This window comes from Mustelus asterias, chromosome 31 (assembly GCF_964213995.1).
Source record: "Mustelus asterias chromosome 31, sMusAst1.hap1.1, whole genome shotgun sequence".
In the NCBI taxonomy this organism is placed as follows: Eukaryota; Metazoa; Chordata; class Chondrichthyes; order Carcharhiniformes; family Triakidae; genus Mustelus; species Mustelus asterias.
Genome location: NC_135831.1, coordinates 7602093 through 7625462, shown reverse-complemented (window position 1 = coordinate 7625462; position 23370 = coordinate 7602093). Strand labels below are relative to the sequence as shown.

The 23370-nt window shown below is 49.4% G+C and overlaps 1 protein-coding gene across 1 annotated transcript in view; it reads right to left on the bottom strand.

The window, feature by feature from the left end:
• Positions 1-23370, bottom strand: part of LOC144481678 (solute carrier family 2, facilitated glucose transporter member 4-like) — a 50493-nt gene that overhangs the window by 7001 nt on the left and 20122 nt on the right. Inside the window, exons 2-8 of the mRNA XM_078200811.1 lie at positions 21734-21909; positions 19053-19177; positions 16939-17054; positions 14899-15061; positions 10391-10578; positions 4173-4277; positions 2053-2154 (exon numbers count right to left, since the gene is read on the bottom strand). Coding sequence (XP_078056937.1) covers positions 2053-2154; positions 4173-4277; positions 10391-10578; positions 14899-15061; positions 16939-17054; positions 19053-19177; positions 21734-21879 — 945 coding nt within the window. The 5' untranslated portion in view covers positions 21880-21909. The remainder of the gene's footprint in view (positions 1-2052; positions 2155-4172; positions 4278-10390; positions 10579-14898; positions 15062-16938; positions 17055-19052; positions 19178-21733; positions 21910-23370) is intronic.

Here is a 23370-nt window from a genome sequence, read left to right as displayed (position 1 = left end):
TGCAGGGCGGCGACAGAGGGGGAGAGAGAGCATTAAACATGGCGGAGGGGATGACCTAAAGCTCAGGGGTCAGATCAGGTGTATGGCCCACAACTGAACCATCCCACCCCGGCGGGTCGGGGGGCGGGAGTGACGATGGGAGGCTTTGAGACAATCAGGAGTTACAGGGATTATGGGGGAATGAGGGGGAATACTTCGATAGCACGGTGCTGAGCACTGCTGCCTCTCAGCGCGAGGGACCCGGGTTCGATTCCGGCCTGCACATTCTCCCCATGTCTGCGTGGGTTTCCTGAGGGTGCTCCCGTTTTCTCCCACAGTCGAAAGATGTGAGGGTTAGGTGAATTGGCCATGCTAAATTGCTCCTTAGTGTCCAAAGTTGGGCAGGTTAGGGGGATTGACCATGCTAAATTGTCCCTTAGTGTCCAAAGATGTGTAGGTTAGGTGGATTGGCCATGCTAAATTGCTCCTTAGTGTCGAAGGTTGGGCAGGTTTGGGGGATTGGCCATGCTAAATTTCCCTTTAGTGTTCAAAGATGAGCAAGTTAGATGGATTGGCCATGCTAAATTGCCCCTTAGTGTCCAAAGATGTGCAGGTTAGGTGGATTGGCCATGTTAAATTGCCCCTTAGTGTCCAAAGATGTGCAGGTTAGGTGGATTGGCCATGCTAAATTGCCCCTTAGTGTCCAAAGATGTGCAGGTTAGGTGGATTGGCCATGCTAAATTGCCCCTTAGTGTCCAAAGATGTGCAGGTTAGGTGGATTGGCCATGCTAAATTGCCCCCTAGTGTCCAAAGATGTGTAGGTTAGGTGGATTGGCCATGCTAAATTGCCCCTTAGTGTCCAAAGATGTGTAGGTTAGGTGGATTGGCCATGCTAAATTGCCCCTTAGTGTCCAAAGTTGGGCAGGTTTGGGGGATTGGCCATGCTAAGTTTCCACTTAGTGTTCAAAGATGTGTAGGTTAGGTGGATTGGTCATGCTAAATTGCCCCTTAGTGTCCAAAGATGTGGAGGTTGAGGGATTGGCCATGCTAAATTGTCCCTTAGTGTCCAAAGATGTGCAGATTGGGAGGATTCACTGGGTAAGTACGTGGGGTTCTGGCGATAATGTGGATCTATGAAAGATGTTTTGTTGGAGAGTTAGTGCCCGACTTGATGGGCCAAATGGCCTCCTTCAGCATTGTAGGGATTCTATGTTCTCTAATATTGACAAATCGACAAAATAAGACTCACAGTCACAGCACACAAATGTGAAAGAATAATTATTTAAAGTTTAATGTTTATTTATTCGTGGTCACAAGTCGGCTTACATTAACACTGCAATGAAGTTACTGTGAAAATCCTCCTAGTCGCCACACTCCGCGCCTGTTGGGGTAACACCGAGGGAGAATTTAAGTTTAAAGTTATTTATTAGTCTCACAAGTCGGCTTACATTAACACTGCAATGAAGTTACTATGAAAATCCCCCAGTCGCCATACTCCAGCGCCTGTTTGAGTAACACTGAGGGAGAATTTAGCATGGCCAATGCATCTTACCAACACGTCTTTCGGACTGTGGGAGGAAACCGGAGCACCCGGAGGAAACCCACGCAGACACGGGGAGAACGTGCAGACTCCACACAGACAGTGACCCACACCCGGAATCGAACCCGGCTCCCTGGCGCTGTGAGGCAGCAGTGCTAACCACACAACACAAACGGAAGCCATACAACGACAGATTGGAGAGAATCAGAAAGCGAACCAGAGAGGGAGACGAGGAGAATTTTTATTAGAAACGCAGCGAGTTGTTGTGATCTGGAAGGCGCTGCCTGAAAGGGTGGCGGAAGCAGATTCAACAGGAACTTTCAAGAGGGGGGAGAATTGGGGAAATACTGGAAGGAAAAATATGTGAAGCGATCGGGTCTTTTTTCCAGGGGGAGTGGTGCCAAATTGGCACTCATTGGAGGGATCTTTGAAAGAGCCAGCATTGGCACGATGGGCTGAATGGCCTCTTACTGAACAGAGTGATTCGGCGTTGGATGGAACTCAATCAGCCAATCAGACGTGCCTTTACTCACCAGGAGCGCCAAGGAGACGGTCATGATGAAAGCACAGACACTCATTCCAGCCAAACCCAACAGGTGTAACGTCCTGCGACCCATTCGCTCCACAAGGAACAGCTGCAGAGCGGGAAAACAGGGAGACAGCATCACATGACAAATCTCAAAACTTTTCCTGCACACAGACTATCCTTCATCTTACAACATTGGAGCTGAAGGGCCTAAAAACAGCAAAACCTGCCTGCTGATTCCTCTCTCTATCCTGGGGACATCAAACACTCCCAGGACAGGTACAGCACGGGGTTAGATACAGAGTAAAGCTCCCTCTACACTGTCCCCATCAAACACTCCCAGGACAGGTACAGCACGGGGTTAGATACAGAGTAAAGCTCCCTCTACACTGTCCCCATCAAACACTCCCAGGACAGTTACAGCACGGGGTTAGATACAGAGTAAAGCTCCCTCTACACTGTCCCCATCAAACACTCCCAGGACAGGTACAGCACGGGGTTAGATACAGAGTAAAGCTCCCTCTACACTGTCCCCATCAAACACTCCCAGGACAGTTACAGCACGGGGTTAGATACAGAGTAAAGCTCCCTCTACACTGTCCCCATCAAACACTCCCAGGACACGTACAGCACGGGGTTAGATACAGAGTAAAGCTCCCTCTACACTGTCCCCCATCAAACACTCCCAGGAGAGGTACAGCACGGGGTTAGATACAGAGTAAATCTCCCTCTACACTGTCCCCCATCAAACACTCCCAGGATAGGTACAGCACGGGGTTAGATACAGAGTAAAGCTCCCTCCACACTGTATCCCATCAAACACCCCCAGGACAGGTACAGCACGGGGTTAGATACAGAGTAAAGCTCCCTCTACACTGTCCCCCATCAAACACTCCCAGGACAGGTACAGCACGGGGTTAGATACAGAGTAAAGCTCCCTCCACACTGTATCCCATCAAACACCCCCAGGATAGGGACAGCACGGGGTTAGATACAGAGTAAAGCTCTCTCTACACTGTCCCCATCAAACACTCCCAGGACACGTACAGCACGGGGTTAGATACAGAGTAAAGCTCCCTCTACACTGTCCCCATCAAACACTCCCAGGACAGGTGCAGCACGGGGTTAGATACAGAGTAAAGCTCCCTCTACACTGTCCCCATCAAACACTCCCAGGACAGGTACAGCACGGGGTTAGATACAGAGTAAAGCTCCCTCTACACTGTCCCCCATCAAACACTCCCAGGACAGGTACAGCACGGGGTTAGATACAGAGTAAAGCTCCCTCTACACTGTCCCCATCAAACACTCCCAGGACAGGTACAGCACGGGGTTAGATACAGAGTAAAGCTCCCTCTACACTGTCCCCCATCAAACACTCCCAGGACAGGTACAGCACGGGGTTAGATACAGAGTAAAGCTCCCTCTACACTGTCCCCATCAAACACTCCCAGGACAGGTACAGCACGGGGTTAGATACAGAGTAAAGCTCCCTCTACACTGTCCCCCATCAAACACTCCCAGGACAGGTACAGCACGGGGTTAGATACAGAGTAAAGCTCCCTCTACACTGTCCCCATCAAACACTCCCAGGACAGGTACAGCACGGGGTTAGATACAGAGTAAAGCTCCCTCCACACTGTATCCCATCAAACACTCCCAGGACAGGTACAGCACGGGGTTAGATACAGAGTAAAGCTCCCTCCACACTGTATCCCATCAAACACTCCCAGGATAGGGACAGGACAGACAAGTGCGTCCGTTGCTCTGGTGAAATATTTATTCGCTAACCAATATTGCTTCCACAGTTGATTACCGCCGTGCAGTTTGTGGGATCTTCCTCTGCCCTGTTCCCTAATTTCCTGCAATGGCTGCGCTTCTTCGAGTGGAAAAAGTTTGGGATTTCCAGGGAGACGCGGCAGAAATGCGAGTCTCTCTTCTCCACGATAAGCCTGTTTTTTAGGCCCCCCCCGCCCTGCTCCGCTCCCAGGCTCCCTCCAGCCCCTCCCTCGCCCAGTGTTTGGTCCACTGCTGAGTCCAGTGCGGATTCTGTAGGCCGCAGGCCTGGGCTAAGTTAGGGAACTGGAGGCCTCTCGGCACGGAGGCAGCTGCGATTCCCATACTCACAGAGACCACAGTGAAGGCCGTGTTGATGATGCCAACACCAATGGTTGCGTAGACCGGCTGCTGGATACCCATACTGATGAAGATACTTGTCGAATAATAGAAAACCTGTCAGGAGAGGGGGGAAGACAGAGAGAGTGAGAAAGAGAGGGCCGTTAACCATCAACCCTTTCCCCGCCGACATTTGGCCATTTTAAGATTATAAGAACAGAATTAGAATCCCAGAAGGAGGCCATTCGGCCCATCGAGCCTGCACCGACCACCCTCCATATTTACCCTAGCTAATCCCCCTGACACTAAGGGGCAATTTAGCACGGCCAATCCACCCTAACCCGCACGTCTTTCGGGGGGAAACCAGAGCACCCGGAGGAAACCCACGCAGACACGGGGGAGAACGTGCAGACTCCGCACAGGCAGTGACCCGAGCCGGGAATCGAACCCGGGGTCCCTGGCGCTGTGAGGCAGCAGCGCCAACCACTGTGCCACCGTGCCGCCCCAGTTGCTAATGGAGTTAGGAACAGAACATTGGACGGGAGGTTAACAGTGAGGCGGAGTGTCTTGGGCTACGAGAAGATATAGACGGAATGGTCAAATGGGCGGATAAGTGGCAGATGGAATTTAACCTGTCGAGGAACAGAGAAATCTCGGGGTCCATATCCACAGATGTCTGAAGGTTGCCACTCAAGTGGATAGAGCTGTGAAGAAGGCCTATAGTGTGTTAGCTTTTATTAACAGGGGGTTGGAGTTTAAGAGCCGTGGGGTTATGCTGCAACTGTACAGGACCTTGGTGAGACCACATTTGGAATATTGTGTGCAGTTCTGGTCACCTCACTATAAGAAGGATGTGGAAGCGCTGGAAAGAGTGCAGAGGAGATTTACCAGAATGCTGCCTGGTTTGGAGGGTCGGTCTTATGAGGAAAGGTTGAGGGAGCTAGGGCTGTTCTCTCTGGAGTGGAGGAGGCTGAGGGGAGACTTAATAGAGGTTTATAAAATGATGAAGGGGATAGATAGAGTGAACGTTCAAAGACTATTTCCTCGGGTGGATGGAGTTATTACAAGGGGGCATAACTATAGGGTTCGTGGTGGGAGATACAGGAAGGATATCAGAGGTAGGTTCTTTACGCAGAGAGTGGTTGGGGTGTGGAATGGACTGCCTGCAGTGATAGTGGAGTCAGACACTTTAGGAACATTTAAGCGGTTATTGGATAGGCACATGGAGCACACCAGGATGATAGGGAGTGGGATAGCTTGATCTTGGTTTCAGATAAAGCTCGGCACAACATCGTGGGCCGAAGGGCCTGTTCTGTGCTGTACTGTCCTATGTTCTATGTTCTAACCCAGAAAAGTGTGAGGTGATGCACTTTGGAAGGAGTAATTTGACAAGGAAGTATTCAATTAAAGGTAGGACACTCAGAGGTTCTGTGGAACAAAGGAACCTTGGCGTGTTTGTCCACAGATCTCTGAAACTGGAAGGACATGTCAGTAGGGTGATGAAAAAGACATACGGGACACTCGCCTTTATCAATCGAGGGGAGAGATACAAAAGGGTCCAGAGGGGGCAATTTTTTCACACAGAGGGTGGTGAGTGTCTGGAACGAGCTGCCAGAGATAGTAGTAGAGGCGGGTACAATTTTGTCTTTTAAAAAGCGTTTAGACAGTTACATGGGTACGATGGGGAGAGAGGGATATGGGCCAAATGTGGGCAATTGGGACTAGCTTAGGGGTTTTAAATGGACAAGTTGGACCAAAGGGCCTGTTTCCATGCTGTATATCTCTATGACTCCATAACTTTGGTGAGGCCACAGCTGGAGCACTGTGTGCAGTTCTGGTCGCCACATTATAGGAAGGATGTGGACGCACTGGAGGGGGTGCAGAGGAGATTCACCAGGATGCTACCTGGGACGGAGCATTTAAGTTATGAAGAGAGGTTGGGTAGGCTTGGGTTTTTTTTCGTTGGAGCAGAGAAGACTGAGGGGTGACCTGATCGAGGTGTTCAAGATTATGAGGGGCGTGGACAGGGTGGATAAGGAGTAGCTGTCCCCCTTAGCTGAAGGGTCAATCACGAGGGGACATAGGTTCAATGTGAGGTAATGCATTTTGGAAGGTCTAAACCAAATAGGAAATATGCAGTCAATAGCAGAACCCTTAAGAGTATTGATAGGCAGAGGGATCAGGGTGTACAGGTACACAGGTCACTGAAAGTGGCAACGCAGGTGGAGAAGGTAGTCAAGAAGGCATACGGCATGCTTGCCTTCATCGGCCGGGGCATTGAGTTTAAAAATTGGCAAGTCATGTTGCAGCTTTATAGAACCTTAGTTAGGCCGCACTTGGAATATAGTGTTCAATTCTGGTCGCCACACTACCAGAAGGATGTGGAGGCTTTGGAGAGGGTACAGAAAAGATTTACCAGGATGTTGCCTGGTATGGAGGGCATTAGCTATGAGGAGAGGTTGGAGAAACTTGGTTTGTTCTCACTGGAGCGACGGAGGTTGAGGGGAGACCTGATAGAAGTCTACAAGATTATGAGAGGCATGGACAGAGTGGATCGTCAGAAGCTTTTTCCCCAGGGTGGAAGAGTCAATTACTGGGGGCACAGGTTTAAGGTGCGAGGGGCAAGGTTTAAAGGAGATGTACGAGGCAAGTTTCTTACACAGAGGGTGGTGGGTGCCTGGAACTCGTTGCCGGGGGAGGTAATGGAAGCAGATATGATAGTGAGTTTTAAGGGGCGTCTTGACAAATACATGAATAGGATGGGAATAGAGGGATACGGTCCCCGGAAGGGTAGGGGGTTTTAGTTCAGTCGGGCAGCATGGTCGGTGCAGGCTTGGAGGGCCGAAGGGCCTGTTCCTGTGCTGTAATATTCTTTGTTCTTTGTGAGGGACAGGGGGTTTAGCGGGGAGGATGTGAGGTAACACCCTTTTACCCAGAGGGTGGTGAGGGTCTGGAATGCGCTGCCTGGGAGGGTGGTGGAGGCCTCACATCCTTTAAAAAGGACCTGAATGAGCACTTGGCGCATCAGAACATTCGGGGCTATGGGCCAAGTGCTGGTAAATGGGATTAGGTGGGAGTTCCGGTGTGTCTAACGTGTGGATGTTGACTCGATGGGCCGAAGGGCCTCTTCTGCGCTGTATGATTCTATGAGAACAAAAAGAACAAAGAAAAGGAACAGGCAGGAAACAGGGAAAAGTTTAAGGGAGATGTGAGGGGGGAGGTTTCTCACGCAGAGTGGTGGGTGCCTGGAAGGCGCTGCCAGAGAAGGTGGTGGAAGCAGGCACCTCAGCAACATTTAAGAGGCCTTTGGATAGGTTCATGAATCATCCCTACAGTGCAGAAGGAGGCCATTCGACCCATCGAGTCTGCACCGACCATAATTTCACCCAGGCCCTATTCCCGTCAGCCCACATATTTACCCTGCTAATCCCCCTGACACTAAGGGGCAATTTAGCATGGCCAATCCACCTAACCTGCACATCTTTGGACACTAAGGGACAATTTAGCATGGCCAATCCACCTAACCTGCACATCTTTGGACACTAAAGGGCAATTTAGCATGGCCAATCCACCTAACCTGCACATCTTTGGACACTAAAGGGCAATTTAGCATGGCCAATCCACCTAACCTGCACATCTTTGGACACTAAGGGGCAATTTAGCACGGCCAATCCACCTAACCTACACATCTTTGGACACTAAGGGGCAGTTTAGCACGGCCAATCCATCTAACCCGCACATCTTTGGACACTGAGGGGCAATTTAGCATGGCCGATCCACCTAACCTGCACATCTTTGGACACTGAGGGGCAATTTAGCATGGCCGATCCACCTAACCTGCACATCTTTGGACACTAAGGGACAATTTAGCATGGCCAATCCACCTGACCTGCACAAATTGGAGCGTGGGAGGAAACCGGAGCACCCGGAAGAAACCCACGCAGACATGGGAAGGTGGCGGGGGGGGGGAAATGGAGTGGGCGGGGGGGCGAGGGGGTGGGGGGCGGTGGGGGGGGTGGGGTGAAGGTGCAGACTCCACACAGATGGTGACCCCAAGCTGGGAATTGAATCTGGGTCCCTGGCACTGTGAGGCAGCAGTGCTAACCACTGTGCCACCGTGCCGCCCCTAGGGAGGGGAATACAGGGATACGGACCGAGTGAGGGCGGAAGGTTATTTTTTTTAGTTTAGTTAGGGCATCACGATCGGCTAGGACGTGGAAGGCCGAAGGGCCTGTTTCTGCGCTGAGCCGCTCTTTGTTCTGCTCTGATTCTAGTTAAAAGTAGTTAAAATCTAGCGTAGAGTTCGAATGGGTAAATTAAGGTGTTTGGATACCTATTTAAATGTCCATGGTTGACAATGGTATCGTTGCAAGCTCCTGAAACTCTCACTCCTCCACCAAGCGTATGGCCACATAACTTCCCTTACATGGTCCTTATCCAATACTGTCTGATTACGACTGAGTGAATAACCGTGACAATGATTTGCTGCATTAATGGCATTTGCTGTTGTCATGGCAACGAGGCTAAGCCAAGTCATAAATATTAATCCAATCAGCAAAGTGCTGCGGCTGCCAGACTCCTTAAGTTTTAAAGTTCACTTATTAGTGTCACGAGCAGGCTTACATTAACACTGCAATGAAGTTACTGTGAAAATCCCCCAGTTGCCACACTCCAGCGCCTTTTCAGGAACACTAAGGAACAATTTAGCACGGCCAATCCACCTAACCTGCACGTCTTTGGACACTAAGGGACAATTTAGCATGGCCAATCCACCTAACCCGCACGTCTTTGGACGCTAAGTGACAATTTAGCATGGCCAATCCACCTAACCCGCACGTCTTTGGACACTAAGGGGCAATTTAGCATGGCCAATTCACCTAACCTGCATATCTTTGGACACTAAGGGGCAATTTAGCATGGCCAATCCACCTAACCAGCACATCTTTGGCCCACTGGTTAGCACTGCTGCCTCACAGCTCCAGAGGCTTGGGTTCGATTCCTGGCTTGGGTCATTGTCTGTGTGGAGTCTGCACGTTCTCCCTATGCCTGCGTGGGTTTCCTCCGGGTGCTCTGGTTTCCTCCCACACTCCAAAGATGTGCGGGTGACGTGCATTGGTCATGCTAAAATGCCTGTTAGTGTCCCGGGATGCGTAGGCTAGAGGGATTAGCAGGGTAAACATGTGGGGTTACAGGGTATGGCCTAGGTGGATTGTTGTTGGTGCAGACTCGAAGGGCCGAATGGCCTCCTTCTGCACTGTAGGGATTCTATGATTCTTAGGGACAATTTAGCATGGCCAATCCAACTAACCCGCACATCTTTGGACACTAAAGGGCAATTTAGCATGGCCAATCCACCTACCCCGCACATCTTTGGACACTAAGGGACAATTTACCATGGCCAATCCACCTAACCTGCACATCTTTGGACACTAAGGGACAATTTAGCATGGCCAATCCACCTAACCTGCACATCTTTGGACACTAAGGGGCAATTTAGCATGGCCAATCCACCTAACCTGCACATCTTTGGACACTGAGGGGCAACTTAGCATGGCCAATCCACCTAACCCACACATCTTTGGACACTAAGGGGGCAATTTAGCATGGCCATTCCACCTAACCCGCACATCTTTGGACACTAAGGGGCAATTTAGCATGGCCAATCCACCTAACCTACACATCTTTGGACACTAAAGGGCAATTTAGCGTGGCCAATCCACCTAACCTGCACATCTTTGGACACTAAGGGGCAATTTAGCACGGCCAATCCACCTAACCTGCACATCTTTGGACACTAAGGGGCAATTTAGCATGGCCAATCCACCTAACCTGCACATCTTTGGACACTAAAGGGCAATTTAGCGTGGCCAATCCACCTAACCTGCACATCTTTGGACACTAAGGGGCAACTTAGCATGGCCAATCCACCTAACCTGCACATCTTTAGAGAGCGGGAGGAAACTGGAGCACCCGGAGGAAACCCACGCAGACACGGGGGGAAGAAGGTACAGATTCCACACAGACAGTGACCCAAGCCGGGAATCGAACCCGGGTCCCTGGCGCTGTGAGGCAGCAGTGTTAACCGCCGTGCTGCCCCACTGATAATGCTGGAAAAGCAGCATCTGTAGGGAGAGGAACAGAGTTAACGTTTGACTCATCAGCGTGGATGAGGAGACTGTAATTTGGGCTGAATTTAGGCTACGTTTGCCGCGTTTTGTGGCGACGCTTACAGCGTTGACACCTGACAGCTGCTGGGAGAGTTGGAGGGTGATCGCGATGATGATAGGCTGCCGGTATGATGGTATCCGGAAGAGTTGAGCGATGGTAACTTTTGGCTCCATGTCCATTCTCCTCTTCTCATCCTTCATCTCACTCAGCGACTTTGTGACGTCCTGTCTTCCAGTCAACATCCTCAAGCCTGCGCTCGGGGAAGAAAGAAAGTAAAACTTTTTGTAACCTCCAGTTGTCAAACAACAAAGAACAAAGAAAATTACAGCACAGGAAGAGGCCCTTTGGCCCCTCCAAGCCTGCACCGACCATGCTGCCCGACTGAACTAAAACCCCCTACCCTTCCAGGGACCGTATCCCTCTATTCCCATGCTATTATGTATTTGTCAAGACGCCCCTTAAAACTCACTACCGTATCCGCTTCCACTATCTCCCCCGGCAGCGAGTCCCAGGCACCCACCACCCTCTGTGTAAAAAATCTGCCTCGTACATCTCCTTTAAACCTTGTCCCTCGTACCTTAAACCTGTGCCCCCTAGTAATTGACTCTTCCACCCTGGGAAAAAGCTTCTGATTATCCACTCTGTCCGTGCCCCTCATAATCTTGTAGACTTCTATCAGGTCGCCCCCTCAACCTCCGTCGTTCCAGCGAGAACAAACCAAGTTTCTCCAACCTCTCCTCATAGCTAATGCCCTCCATACCAGGCAACATCATGGTAAATCTTTTCTGTATCCTCTCCAAAGCCTCCACATCCTTCTGGTAGTGTGGCGACCAGAATTGAACACTATATTCCAAGTGCGGCCTAACTAAGGTTCTATAAAGCTGCAACATGACTTGCCAATTTTTAAGCTCAATGCCCCGGCCGATGAAGGCAAGCATGCCGTATGCCTTCTTGACTACCTTCTCCACCTGCGATGCCACTTTCAGTGACCTGTGTACCTGTACACCCAGATCCCTCTGCCTATCAATACTCTTCAGGGTTCTGCCATTTACTGTCACCCCAGCCTGGCCACGTTTGCTCATCCTCTCTCACACTTCAAGCAGAAGATCATGCCTTCAAGCCCAATTCCCGAGACCTTAGCACCATCCAGGACTTGTATCCTGGAACAATACAGAGGGAATGCTGCACTGTTGGAGGTTCAATATTTCAGCCGAGAATTCAAACCAAGGCACCCTCTCAGATGGTAGATCCTGCGGTCGCTACCGGGAGAAGAACGGAGGTAGTTCACCCAGTGTCCTGGGAGCAATATTCATCCCTCATCCTTAAAGTACACAGCGGGTTAGCACTGCTGCCTCACAGCGCCAGGGTCCCGGGTTCGATTCCCGGCTTGGGTCACTGTCTGTGCAGAATCTGCAAGTTCTCCCCGTGTCTGCGTGGGTTTCCTCCCACACTCCAAAGATGTGCAGGTTAGGTGGATTGGCCATGCTAAATTGCCCCTCAAAGTCCAACGATGGACAGAGTAGGTGGATTGGCCATGCTAAATTGCCCCCCAGTGTCCCAAAACGTGCAGGTTAGGTGGATTGGCCATGCTAAATTGCCCCTTCATGTACAAGGATGTGAAGGTAAGTGGATTGGCCATGCTAAAATGTCCCTTAGTGCACAAGGATATGTTGGTTAGGCGGATTGGCCATCCTAAATTACCCATTAATGTCCAAAGATTTGTGGGTTGGCCATGATAAATTACCCCTTTAGTAACCAAAGTTGAGCAGGTTAGGTGGATTGGCTGTGCTAAATTACCCCTGAGTTACAAAGATGTGCAGGTTCGGTGGATTGGCCATGCTAAATTGCCCCTTAGTGTCCAAAGATGTGCGGGTTAGGTGGATTGGCCATGCTAAATTGCCCCTTAGTGTCCAAAGATGTGCAGGTTAGGTTGACTATTCTAAATTAGGAGAGAATTCAGAAATTAGAAGTGCAAAGGGACTTGGGAGTCCTGGCTCAGGACTCTCTTAAGATTAACTTGAAGGTAGTTAGGAAGGCAAATGCAATGTTAGCATTCATGTTGAGAGGGCTAGAATACAAGAGCAGGGATGTACTTCTGAAGCTGTAGAAGGCTCTGGTCAGACCCCATTTGGAGTATTGTGAGCAGTTTTGGACCCCGTATCTAAGGAAGGATGTGCTGGCCTTGGAAAGGGTCCAGAGGAGGTTCACAAGAATGATCCCTGGAATGAAAGGCTTGATGTATGAGGAGCGTTTGAGGACTCTGGGTCTGCACTCGATGGAGTTTAGAAGGACGAGGGGGGGGGGATCTCATTGAAACTTACAGAATACTAATTGGCCTGGATAGAGTGGACGTAGGGAAGATGTTTCCATTAGTACGAGAGACTAGAACTCGAGGGTGCGGCCTTAGGGTAAAGGGGCGACCCTTTAGAACTGAGATGAGGAGGAATTTCTTCAGCCTGAGGGTGGTGAATCTGTGGAATTCATCACCACAGAGGAGGGCGGGTCATTGAGTGTCTTTCAGACAGAAATGGATGGGTTCTTGATTGGTCAGGGGGATCATGGGTTACTGGGAAAAAATGGGAGAATGGGGTTGAGAAACTTACCAGCCATGATCGAATGGCAGAGCAGCCTCGATGGGCCGAATGGCCTAATTCTACTCCTATATCATATGGTCTTATGATTAGCCTGGATAGGATAGTCAGAGAGTTGGTGCAGACTCGATGGGCTGAATGGCCTCTTCTGCACCGTAGGGATTCTATAACTCTATGATATAGATCATTTATTATCACATCACTGTTTGTGGGATCTTGCATTGTACAAGACGATTATTGTGTTCCAACATGTACCTCATTGCTTGTGAAGTGATTGCGGTCCAAAGATAGTTGAGAAATTGTTCTGGGGTTCGAATCCCGCCACGGCAGATGGTGGAATTTGAATTCAATAAAAGGAATCTGGAATTAAGAATCTACTGATGACCCATTGTCGGAAAAACCCATCTGGTTCCTTTAGGGAAGGAAATCTGCCGTCCTTACCCGGTCTGGCCTACATGTGACTCCAGAGCCACAGCCAATGTGGTTGACTCTCATAGAGTCATAGAGGTTTACAGCATGGAAACAGGCCCTTTGGCCCAACTTGTCCATGCCGCCTTTTTTTAAACCACTAAGCTAGTCCCAATTGCCTGCGTTTGGCCCATATCCCTCTATACCTGTCTTACCCATGTAACTATCTAAATGCTTTTTAAAAGACAAAATTGTACCTGCCTCTACTACTGTCTCTGGCAGCTTGTTCCAGACACTCACCATCCTCTGTGTGGCGAAATAATTGTCCCTCTGGGCCCTTTCGTATCTCTCCCCTCTCACCTTAAACCTATGCCCTCTAGTTTTAGACTCCCCTACCTTTGAGAACTGCCCTTGGGCAACCAGGGATGAGCAATAAATGCTTGCCAACCAGCGACGCCCGTGTCCCACAAATGAATAAAAAAATAAATAAAACTTTGGTTAGGCCGCACTTGGAGTATTGCGTTCAATTCTGGTCGCCACATTACAGGAAGGATGTGGAGGCTTCGGAGAGGATGCAGAAGAGGTTTCCCATGATGCCCTCTGAAATGACTCTCACCAACTTTTACAGATGCCCCATAGAAAGCATTCTTTCTGGTTGTATCACAGCTTGGTCTGGGCTCCTGCTCTGCCCAAGACCGCAAGGAACTACAAAAGGTCATGAATGTAGCCCAATCCATCACGCAAACCAGCCTCCCATCCATTGACTCTGTCTACACTTCCCGCTGCCTCGGGAAAAGCAGCCAGCATAATCAAGGACCCCACGCACCCCGGACATTCTCTCTTCCACCTTCTTCCGTCGGGAAAAAGATATAAAAGTCTGAGGTCACGCACCAACCGACTCAAGAACAGCTTCTTCCCTGCTGCTGTCAGACTTTTGAATGGACCTACCTCGCATTAAGTTGATCTTTCTCTACACCCTAGCTATGACTGTAACACTACATTCTGCACTCTCTCTTTTCTCTATGAACGGTATGCTTTGTCTGTATAGCGCGCAAGAAACAATACTTTTCACTGTATCCCAATACATGTGACAATAATAAATCAAATCCTTCTCCCCTATGTACTCTATGAACGGTATGCTTTGTCTGTACAGCGCGCAAGAAACAATACTTTTCACTGTGTCCCAATACATGTGACAATAATAAATCAAATCCTTCTCCCCTATGTACTCTATGAACGGTATGCTTTGTCTGTATAGCGCGCAAGAAACAAGACTTTTCACTGTATCCCAATACATGTGACAATCATAAATCAAATCAAATGAAAAGATCAAATAGCCTAGTGAGGTCCTCAGTTGTATTCAAGATGGCGGCTCACCACCACCTCTCAAGGGGCAACTAGGGATGGGCAATAAATGCTGGCCAGCCAGAGACGCCCATGTCCCACGAATGGATAAATAAAAATGAAAGCTCTTTAGCCCTCTGTTTGAGTCGCCCCGCTAACTCGGTGGGCACAGCACGTAGGGCCACAGATCAGGTACAAGTTGGGCATTGAGGCCACGGTCAACTCACATTTCTTGGCCTTTCCCTCTTCATTGCGAATGATGTAGAGATATCGAGGACTCTCGGGACACAGGGGTAGAAGGGCGGCCTGTAGGATAGCGGGGAAGACTGTCACCGCCAAGAGCAAAGGCCAAAGGTCGTCCGTCCCCAGGAGAACATCCAGGCCAAATATCTGTCAAGACACACAAAGTCCGTGAGGCTTCAGATGAGCTGCAAGTAACCATGGTGATATCAGGACTGGTCATGTTACAGCTACATAAAACCTTGGTTAGGCCGCATTTGGAGTATCGCGTGCAGTTCTGGTCGCCACACTACCAGAAGGACGCGGAAGCTTTGGGGAGAGAGCAAAGAAGGTTCACCAGGGTTTTGCTGGTCTCGAGGGCGTTGGCTATGAGGAGAGGTTGAATAAACTAGGATTGTTTTCACTGGAAAGATGGAGGCTGAGGGGAGACCTGGTCTACAAAATGATGAGAAGCATAAAAAGGGTGGATAGTCAGAGGCTTTTTCCCCAGGGTGGAAGCGTCAATTGCAAGGGGGCACAGGTTCAAGGTGAGAGGGGGGGGGGAAGTTTAAGGAAGATGTTACATCATAGGAAGGATGTGATTGTACCAGAGGGGGTGCAGAGGAGATTCACCAGGATGCTGCCTGGGATGGAACATTAAGTTATGAAACGAGGTTGGACAGGCTTGGGTTTCGTTGGAGCAGAGAGGACTGAGGAGCGACAAGAACGAGAGGACACAGCCTCAAAATAAGGGGGAGTCAGTTTAGGACAGAGTTGAGGAGGAACTTCTTCTCTCAGAGGGTAGTGAATCTCTGGAATTCTCTTCCCATTGAAGCAGTGGAGGCTACCTCGTTAAATATGTTTAAGTCACAGGTAGATAGATTTCTGATCAATAAGGGAATTAAGGGTTATGGGGAGCGGGCGGGTAAGTGGAACTGAACCCACTATCAGATCAGCCATGATCTTATTGAATGGCGGGGCAGGCTCGAGGGGCTAGATGGCCTACTCCTGCTCCTATTTCTTATGTTCTTATGTTTGCTGATTTGCTGATGACACCAAGATTGGTGGAGTAGTGGATGAGGTGGAGGGCTGTTGTAGGCTGCAAAGAGACATAGATAGGATGCAAAGCTGGGCTGAAAAATGGCAAATGGAGTTTAACCCTGATAAATGTGAGGTGATTCATTTTGGTAGGACTAATTTAAATGTGGATTACAGGGTCAAAGGTAGGGTTCTGAAGACTGTGGAGGAACAGAGAGATCTTGGGGTCCATATCCACAGATCTCTAAAGGTTGCCACTCAAGTGGATAGAGCTGTGAAGAAGGCCTATAGTGTGTTAGCTTTTATTAACAGGGGGTTGGAGTTTAAGAGCCGTGGGGTTATGCTGCAACTGTACAGGACCTTGGTGAGACCACATTTGGAATATTGTGTGCAGTTCTGGTCACCTCACTATAAGAAGGATGTGGAAGCGCCGGAAAGAGTGCAGAGGAGATTTACCAGGATGCTGCCTGGTTTGGAGGGTAGGTCTTATGAGGAAAGGTTGAGAGAGCTAGGGCTGTTCTCTCTGGAGCGGAGGAGGCTGAGGGGAGACTTAATAGAGGTTTATAAAATGATGAAGGGGATAGATAGAGTGAACGTTCAAAGACTATTTCCTCGGGTGGATGGAGCTATTACAAGGGGGCATAACTATAGGGTTCGTGGTGGGAGATACAGGAAGGATATCAGAGGTAGGTTCTTTACGCAGAGAGTGGTTGGGGTGTGGAATGGACTGCCTGCAGTGATAGTGGAGTCAGACACTTTAGGAACATTTAAGCGGTTATTGGATAGGCACATGGAGCACACCAGGATGATAGGGAGTGGGATAGCTTGATCTTGGTTTCAGATAAAGCTCGGCACAACATCGTGGGCCGAAGGGCCTGTTCTGTGCTGTACTGTTCTTTGTTCTTGAATTAATTTACCCGCACTCTTGGAGGGGAAATATACCTGGGTGTTGTACACCTGTCCTGTGCCACGCACACACGTGTCCTGTATGTGTGCCCCAAATAACTTACCTGAGCAACGAGAATGCCCGTTACAATTGCCAGTTGGTGTAATGTTCCCAAGGTCCCTCGCAGGTGAGTGGGTGAAATTTCTCCAATGTACATCGGAACTAAGCCAGATGAGATACCTGCATGGAAGTAACAGTGTCATAACCAACGCTATCGTTAAGAAAGCCCCACCAACGCCTCACTACTTTTCTCAGAAGACTAAGGAAATCTGGCATGTCCGTTACGACTCTCACCAACTTCTACAGATAGAGTCATGGAGGTTTACAGCATGGAAACAGGCCCTTCGGCCCAACTTGTCCATTTTTTTTAACCCCTTATGCTAGTCCCAATTGCCCGGGTTTGGCCCATATCCCTCTAGACCCATCGTACCCATGTAACTGTCCAAACGCTTTTTAAAAGACAAAATTGTACCCGCCTCTACTACTACCTCTGGCAGCTTGTTCCAGACACTCACCACCCTCTGTGTGAAAAAATTGCCCCTCTGGACACTTTTGTATCTCTCCCCTCTCACCTTAAACCTGTGCCCTCTAGTTTTAGACTCCCCTACCTTTGGGAAAAGATATTGACTATCTAGCTGATCTGTGCCCCTCATTATTTTATAGACCTCTATAAGGTCACCCCTAAGCCTCCTACGCTCCAGAGAAAAAGGTCCCAGTCTATCCAGCCTCTCCTTATAACTCAAACCATCAAGTCCGGTAGCATCCCAGTAAATCTTTTCTGCACTCTTTCTAGTTTAATAATATCACCAATATCACTAATATCATTAATGCACCATGGAAAGCATTCTTTCTGGTTGTATCACAGCTTGGTCTGGCTCCTGCTCTGCCCAAGACCACAAGAAACTACAAAGGATCGTGAATGTAGCCCAATCCATCACGCAAACCAGCCTCCCATCCATTGACTCTGTCTACACTTCCCGCTGTCTCGGGAAAAGCAGCCAGCATAATCAAGGATCCCACGCACCCCGGACATTCTCTCTTCCACCTTCTTCCATCGGGGAAAAGGTACAAAAGTCTGAGGTCACGTTCCGACTGACTCAAGAACAGCTTCTTCCCTGCTGCCGTCAGACTTTTGAATGGACCTACCTCGCATTAAGTTGATCTTTCTCGACACCCTAGCTATGGCTGTAACACTGCATTCTGCACTCTCTCCTTTCCTTCTCTATGAACGGCATGCTTTGTCTGCATAGCGCGCAAGAAGCAATACTTTTCACTGTATCCCAATACATGTGACAATAATAAACCAAATCCTTCTCCCCTATGTACTCTATGAACAGTATGCTTTGTCTGTATAGCGCACAAGAAACAATACTTTTCACTGTATCCCAATACATGTGACAATAATAAATCAAATCCTTCTCCCCTATGTACTCTATGAATGGTATGCTTTGTCTGTATAGCACGCAAGAAACAATACTTTTCACTGTATCCCAATACATGTGACAATAATAAATCAAATCCTTCTCCCCTATGTACTCTATGAACAGTATGCATTGTCTGTATAGTGTTCAAGAAACAATACTTTTTACTGTATCCCAATATTTGGGACAATAATAAATCAAATCAAATCCTTCCCCCCTATGTACTCTATGAACAGTATGTGTTGTCTGTATAGTGTTCAAGAAGCAATACTTTTTACTGTATCCCAATATTTGGGACAATAATAAATCAAATCAAATCAAATCAAAAGGTGATCCACCAATCATAAGACCAGAAGATCTAGGAGCAGAATTAGGCCATTCGGCCCATTGAGTCCGCTCTGCCATTCGATCACGGCTGATATGCTCCTCATCCCCATTTTCCTGCCTTCTCCCCATAACCCTTCAACCCATTCCCAATTAAAAATCTGCCTAACCCCTCCTTAAATTTACTCACTGTCCCAACATCCACCGCACTTTGGGGCAGCGAATTCCACAGATTCACAATCCTCTGGGAGAAGTAGTTTCTCCTCAACTCTGTTTTAAATTTGCTGCCCCCTTATCCTAAGACTGTGACCTCTCTCGTCCTAGAATGTCCCACCGGAGGAAGCATCCGCCTCCACGTCTACTTTATCCAAACCAAACCAGATTAATTTTCACGTGGCAATCCACCGCGAACGGAACTCGCTCGGAATCTCACCAGAATAAGCACCGATAACGAAACGGCCCAGGATTAGCATCTCGTAGGATTGGCAGTATTGGGAAAAGCCCATGAGGATACCGCCTAGCAGCGCAATCACATTATTCACCAGCATAGCATTCTTCCTGCGGGACGAGGCATGAGTTATTCAGAGCAATTTCATACAGACATCTGAGATGAAATTGAGGAAAGGACAACTCGGCGACAGATCGTGTTTTAAATCGAGCTCGGTGTATCATAGAATCCCTACAGAACAGAAGCCGGCCATTCGGCCCATCGAGTCTGCACCGACCGCAATCCCATCCAGGCCCTACAGATTTACCCTGTTAATCCCCCTGACACGAAGGGGCAATTTAGCATGGCCAATCCACCTAACCCGCCCATCTTTCGACACTAAGAGGCAATTTAGCATGGCCAATCCACCTAACCTACACAGCTTTGGACACTAAGAGGCAATTTGGAATGGCCAATCCACCTAACCTGCACATCTTTGGACACTAAGGGGCAATGTAGCATGGCCAATCCACCTAACCCGCCCATCTTTGGACACTAAGGGGCAATTTCACATGGCCAATCCACCTAACCTGCACATCTTTCGTGTTTGTGTTGGGTGTTTTACCACAGTTTAAGTTTAAAGTTTATTTATTAGTGTCACAAGTAAGGCTTACATTAACACTGCAATGAAGTTACTGTGAAAATCTCCCTCACTCCGGCACCTGTTCGGGTAACACTGAGGGAGAATTTAGCACCTAACCAGCATGTCTTTCGGACTGTGGGAGGAAACCGGAGCACCCGGAGGAAACCCACGCAGACACGGGGGGAGAACGTGCAAACTCCACACAGACAGTGACCCAAGTCGGGAATCGAACCCGGGTGCCTGGGTGATGTGAGGCAGCAGTGCTAACCACTGTGCTGCCCAGATAGTGTTTTAACATTAAGTTCAGTGTGTTAGTGTTGAGTACTTTAGTACATTCACACCTGAGTTGAAGTCATGAGATGTAATCTTCCCAGTGCCAGCTTGGCACTGCCCCCCCCACAGACATTCCACCCCCCCCCTCCACCCACCCCGCACGGACATTGCCCCCCTACCCCGGATTGTCCCTTTTGCAGAGTTTCCTCCCTCTCACCCTGAGGTGGGCAGGAGGAGGAGGGCAGGACCACGAGTGACAGCCAGGCCGGCGGTGGACACAGAAGTGAGCATCTGCCGAGCATTCATGCGTTCAACATATCTCACTTCTGTGTCCATCGCCGGCCTGGCTGTCACTCGTGGTCCTGCCCTCCTCCTCCTGCCCACCTCCCCCCCCTCCCCACTCCTCCTGCCAGATCCAGGGCTCTCCATCCTCAAAGGGAGTGAGGATTCTCAAGTCGGGTACCCCACCCCCAGTCTTCTCCCACTCCCAGCAGTCATGGACCATCTTCTCCCGTGGGGACGTAAGTGGGAGGGATTCAAAGCCTGGTGGCTGGAAGGTGTGGGGGAGGGGTGTCGGGGTTGGAGGATGGTTGGGTGGGGGTCCGTCGGGGGTTGTGACGGAGGGGATGTCAGCGAGGTTGGAGGCTGGCGCTCGGGAGGCTTCTGGAGGTCATAGAACCATATAATCGTACAGTGCAAAAGGAGGTCATTCGGCCCATCAAGTCTGCACCAACCCCAATCCCACCCAGGCCCTATCCCCATAACCCCATGCATTTACCCTAGCTAGTTCCCCTGACACTAAGGGGCAATTTAGCATGGCCAATCCACCCAACCCGCACATCTTTGGACATGAAGGGGCAATTTAGCATGGCCAATCCACCTAACCTACTCATTTTTGGACACTAATGGGCAATTTAGCATGGCCAATCCACCTAACCTGCACATCTTTGGACACTAAGGGGCAATTTAGCATGGCCAATCCACCTAACCTGTACATCTTTGGACACTAAGGGGCAATTTAGCATGGCCAATCCCCCTAACCTGGACATCTTTGGACACCAAGGGGCAATTTAGCATGGCCAATCCACCTAACCTGCACATCTTTGGACACTAAGGGGCAATTTAGCATGGCCAATCCACCTAACCTGTACATCTTTGGACACCAAGGGGCAATTTAACATGGCCAATCCACCTAACCTACACATCATTGGACACTAAGGGGCAATTTAGCATAGCCAATCTACCTAACCCGTATGTCTTTCGGACTGTGGGAGGAAACCGGAGCACCCGGAGGAAACCCACGCAGACACGGGGAGAACGTGCAGACTCCGCACAGACAGCGATCGAAGCCGGGAATCGAACCCGGGTCCCTGGCGCTGTGAGACAGCAGTGATAACCACTGTGTCGCCCCTATTTCTGATCCTCGTAAAAGGATCGGGGAGGAGAGGGCACGAATTTAACGGGAGTTGCAAAGGGAGTGAATGCGATGTTGAGAATGAACGCTCTCACCCAGCGAGCGGCCGGCGGTCCGGAACGTTCTGCCTGGAAGTGGTAGGCGGAGGTTCAATCGAGGCATTCAAGAAGGCATTGGATGATTATTTGAATAGAAACATTAGTGTGCAGGGGCGGGGATAGTAGGGGAAGGCAGGGGAATGGCCATGATTACCCATTGCAGAGCCGATGGGCCGAGTGGCCTCCTCCTCTGATACAGCCGGTATCTGACACCCTCCCGTCTCCTTGCCACCCGCCCCACCCACTCCGCCGACGTTACCTGCCCAGCCACTCGGCGAGAGTTCCCAGCAGGAAGGAGGAAACCATTCCTCCGATGGAAAATATGGCAACTGAAAGGCTCCAAAGAGTGGTGAGTGTGGCCTGGTCGATGGGCTGAGGCTGTTCCATTCCTTCCTGCCTCCGCATCCACGTCGCATTGTAACTCCGCTCGATGATCTAGACGGGGGGGGGCGGGAGAGGAAAGAATGATATATTTAGAGTTTGCGTCTCTGTTATCCTGCCTCCCTTATCCTGACCTGGGGGGTCGGGGGGGGGCGGGGGGAGGGGGGTGGTTACTTGTTCAATGGACATGGGCGTCGCTGGCTGGGCCCAGCATTTATTGCCCATCCCTAGTTGCCCCTTGGAGGGGCAGTTGAGAGGCAACCACATTGGCTGTGGCTCTGGAGACACATGTAGGCCAGACCGGGGTAAGGACGGCAGATTTCCTTCCCTAAAGGGAACCAGATGATGGTCGTGTTCTTAAAGCAGATAGGGACCTCAGATTGTTCATCTTTCTCTACACCCTAGCTATGACTGTAACACTACATTCTGCACTCTCTCCTTGCCTTCTCTATGGACGGTATGCTCTGTCTGTATAGCGGACACCACAATACATGTGCCAATAATAAATCAAATCAAATCCTTCTCCCTGATGTACTCTATAAACAGTATGCTTTGTCTGTACAGCGCGCAAGAAACAATACTTTTCACTGTATCCCAATACATGTGACAATAATAAATCAAATCCTTCTCCCCTATGTACTCTATGAACGGTATGCTTTGTACAGTGTGCAAGGAACAATACTTTTCACCGTATCCCAATACATGTGACAATAATAAATCGAATCAAATCCTTCTCCCCTATGTACTCTATGAACGGTATGCTTTGTCTGTATAGCGCGCAAGAAACAATATTTTTCACTGTATCCCAATACATGTGACAATAATAGATCAAATAATCGGATGGGTTTTTTCGACAATGGGTCATCAGTAGATTCTTAATTCCAAATTAATTTCTTTTGAATTCAAATTCCAACATCTGCCGTGGCGGGATTCGAACCCGGGTCCCCAGAACAATTTCTCAAGTATCTTTGGACCACACAGGCAGTGAGATACTTTCTTAAAACACAAGTAATTTATCTTGCAAGATCCCACAAACAGCGATGTGATACTAAATGAGTATATGATCTGTGTCACAGAATCATAGAATCTCGACATAGAGCCATAGAGGTTTACAGCATGGAAACAAGGCCCTTCGGCCCAACTTGTCCATGCCGCCCCTTTTTTTTGAACCACTAAGCTAGTCCCAATTGCCCCCGTTTGGCCCATATCCCTCTGTACCCATCGTACCCATGTAACTGCCTAAACGCTTTCTAAAAGGCAAAATTGTACCCGCCTCTACTACTACCTCTGGCAGCTCGTTCCAGACACTCACCACCCTCTGTGCCCTTCCCGAAAGGACATTAGTGAACCAGATGGGTTTTCAATGACAATTGACAATGGCTTCATAGTCACAGAATCCCTACAGTGCAGAAGGAGGCCATTCGGCCCATCGAGTCTGCACCGACCACAATCCCACCCAGGCCCTGCCCCCGTAACCCCACGCACTGACCCTGCTAATCCCCCTGACACGAAGGG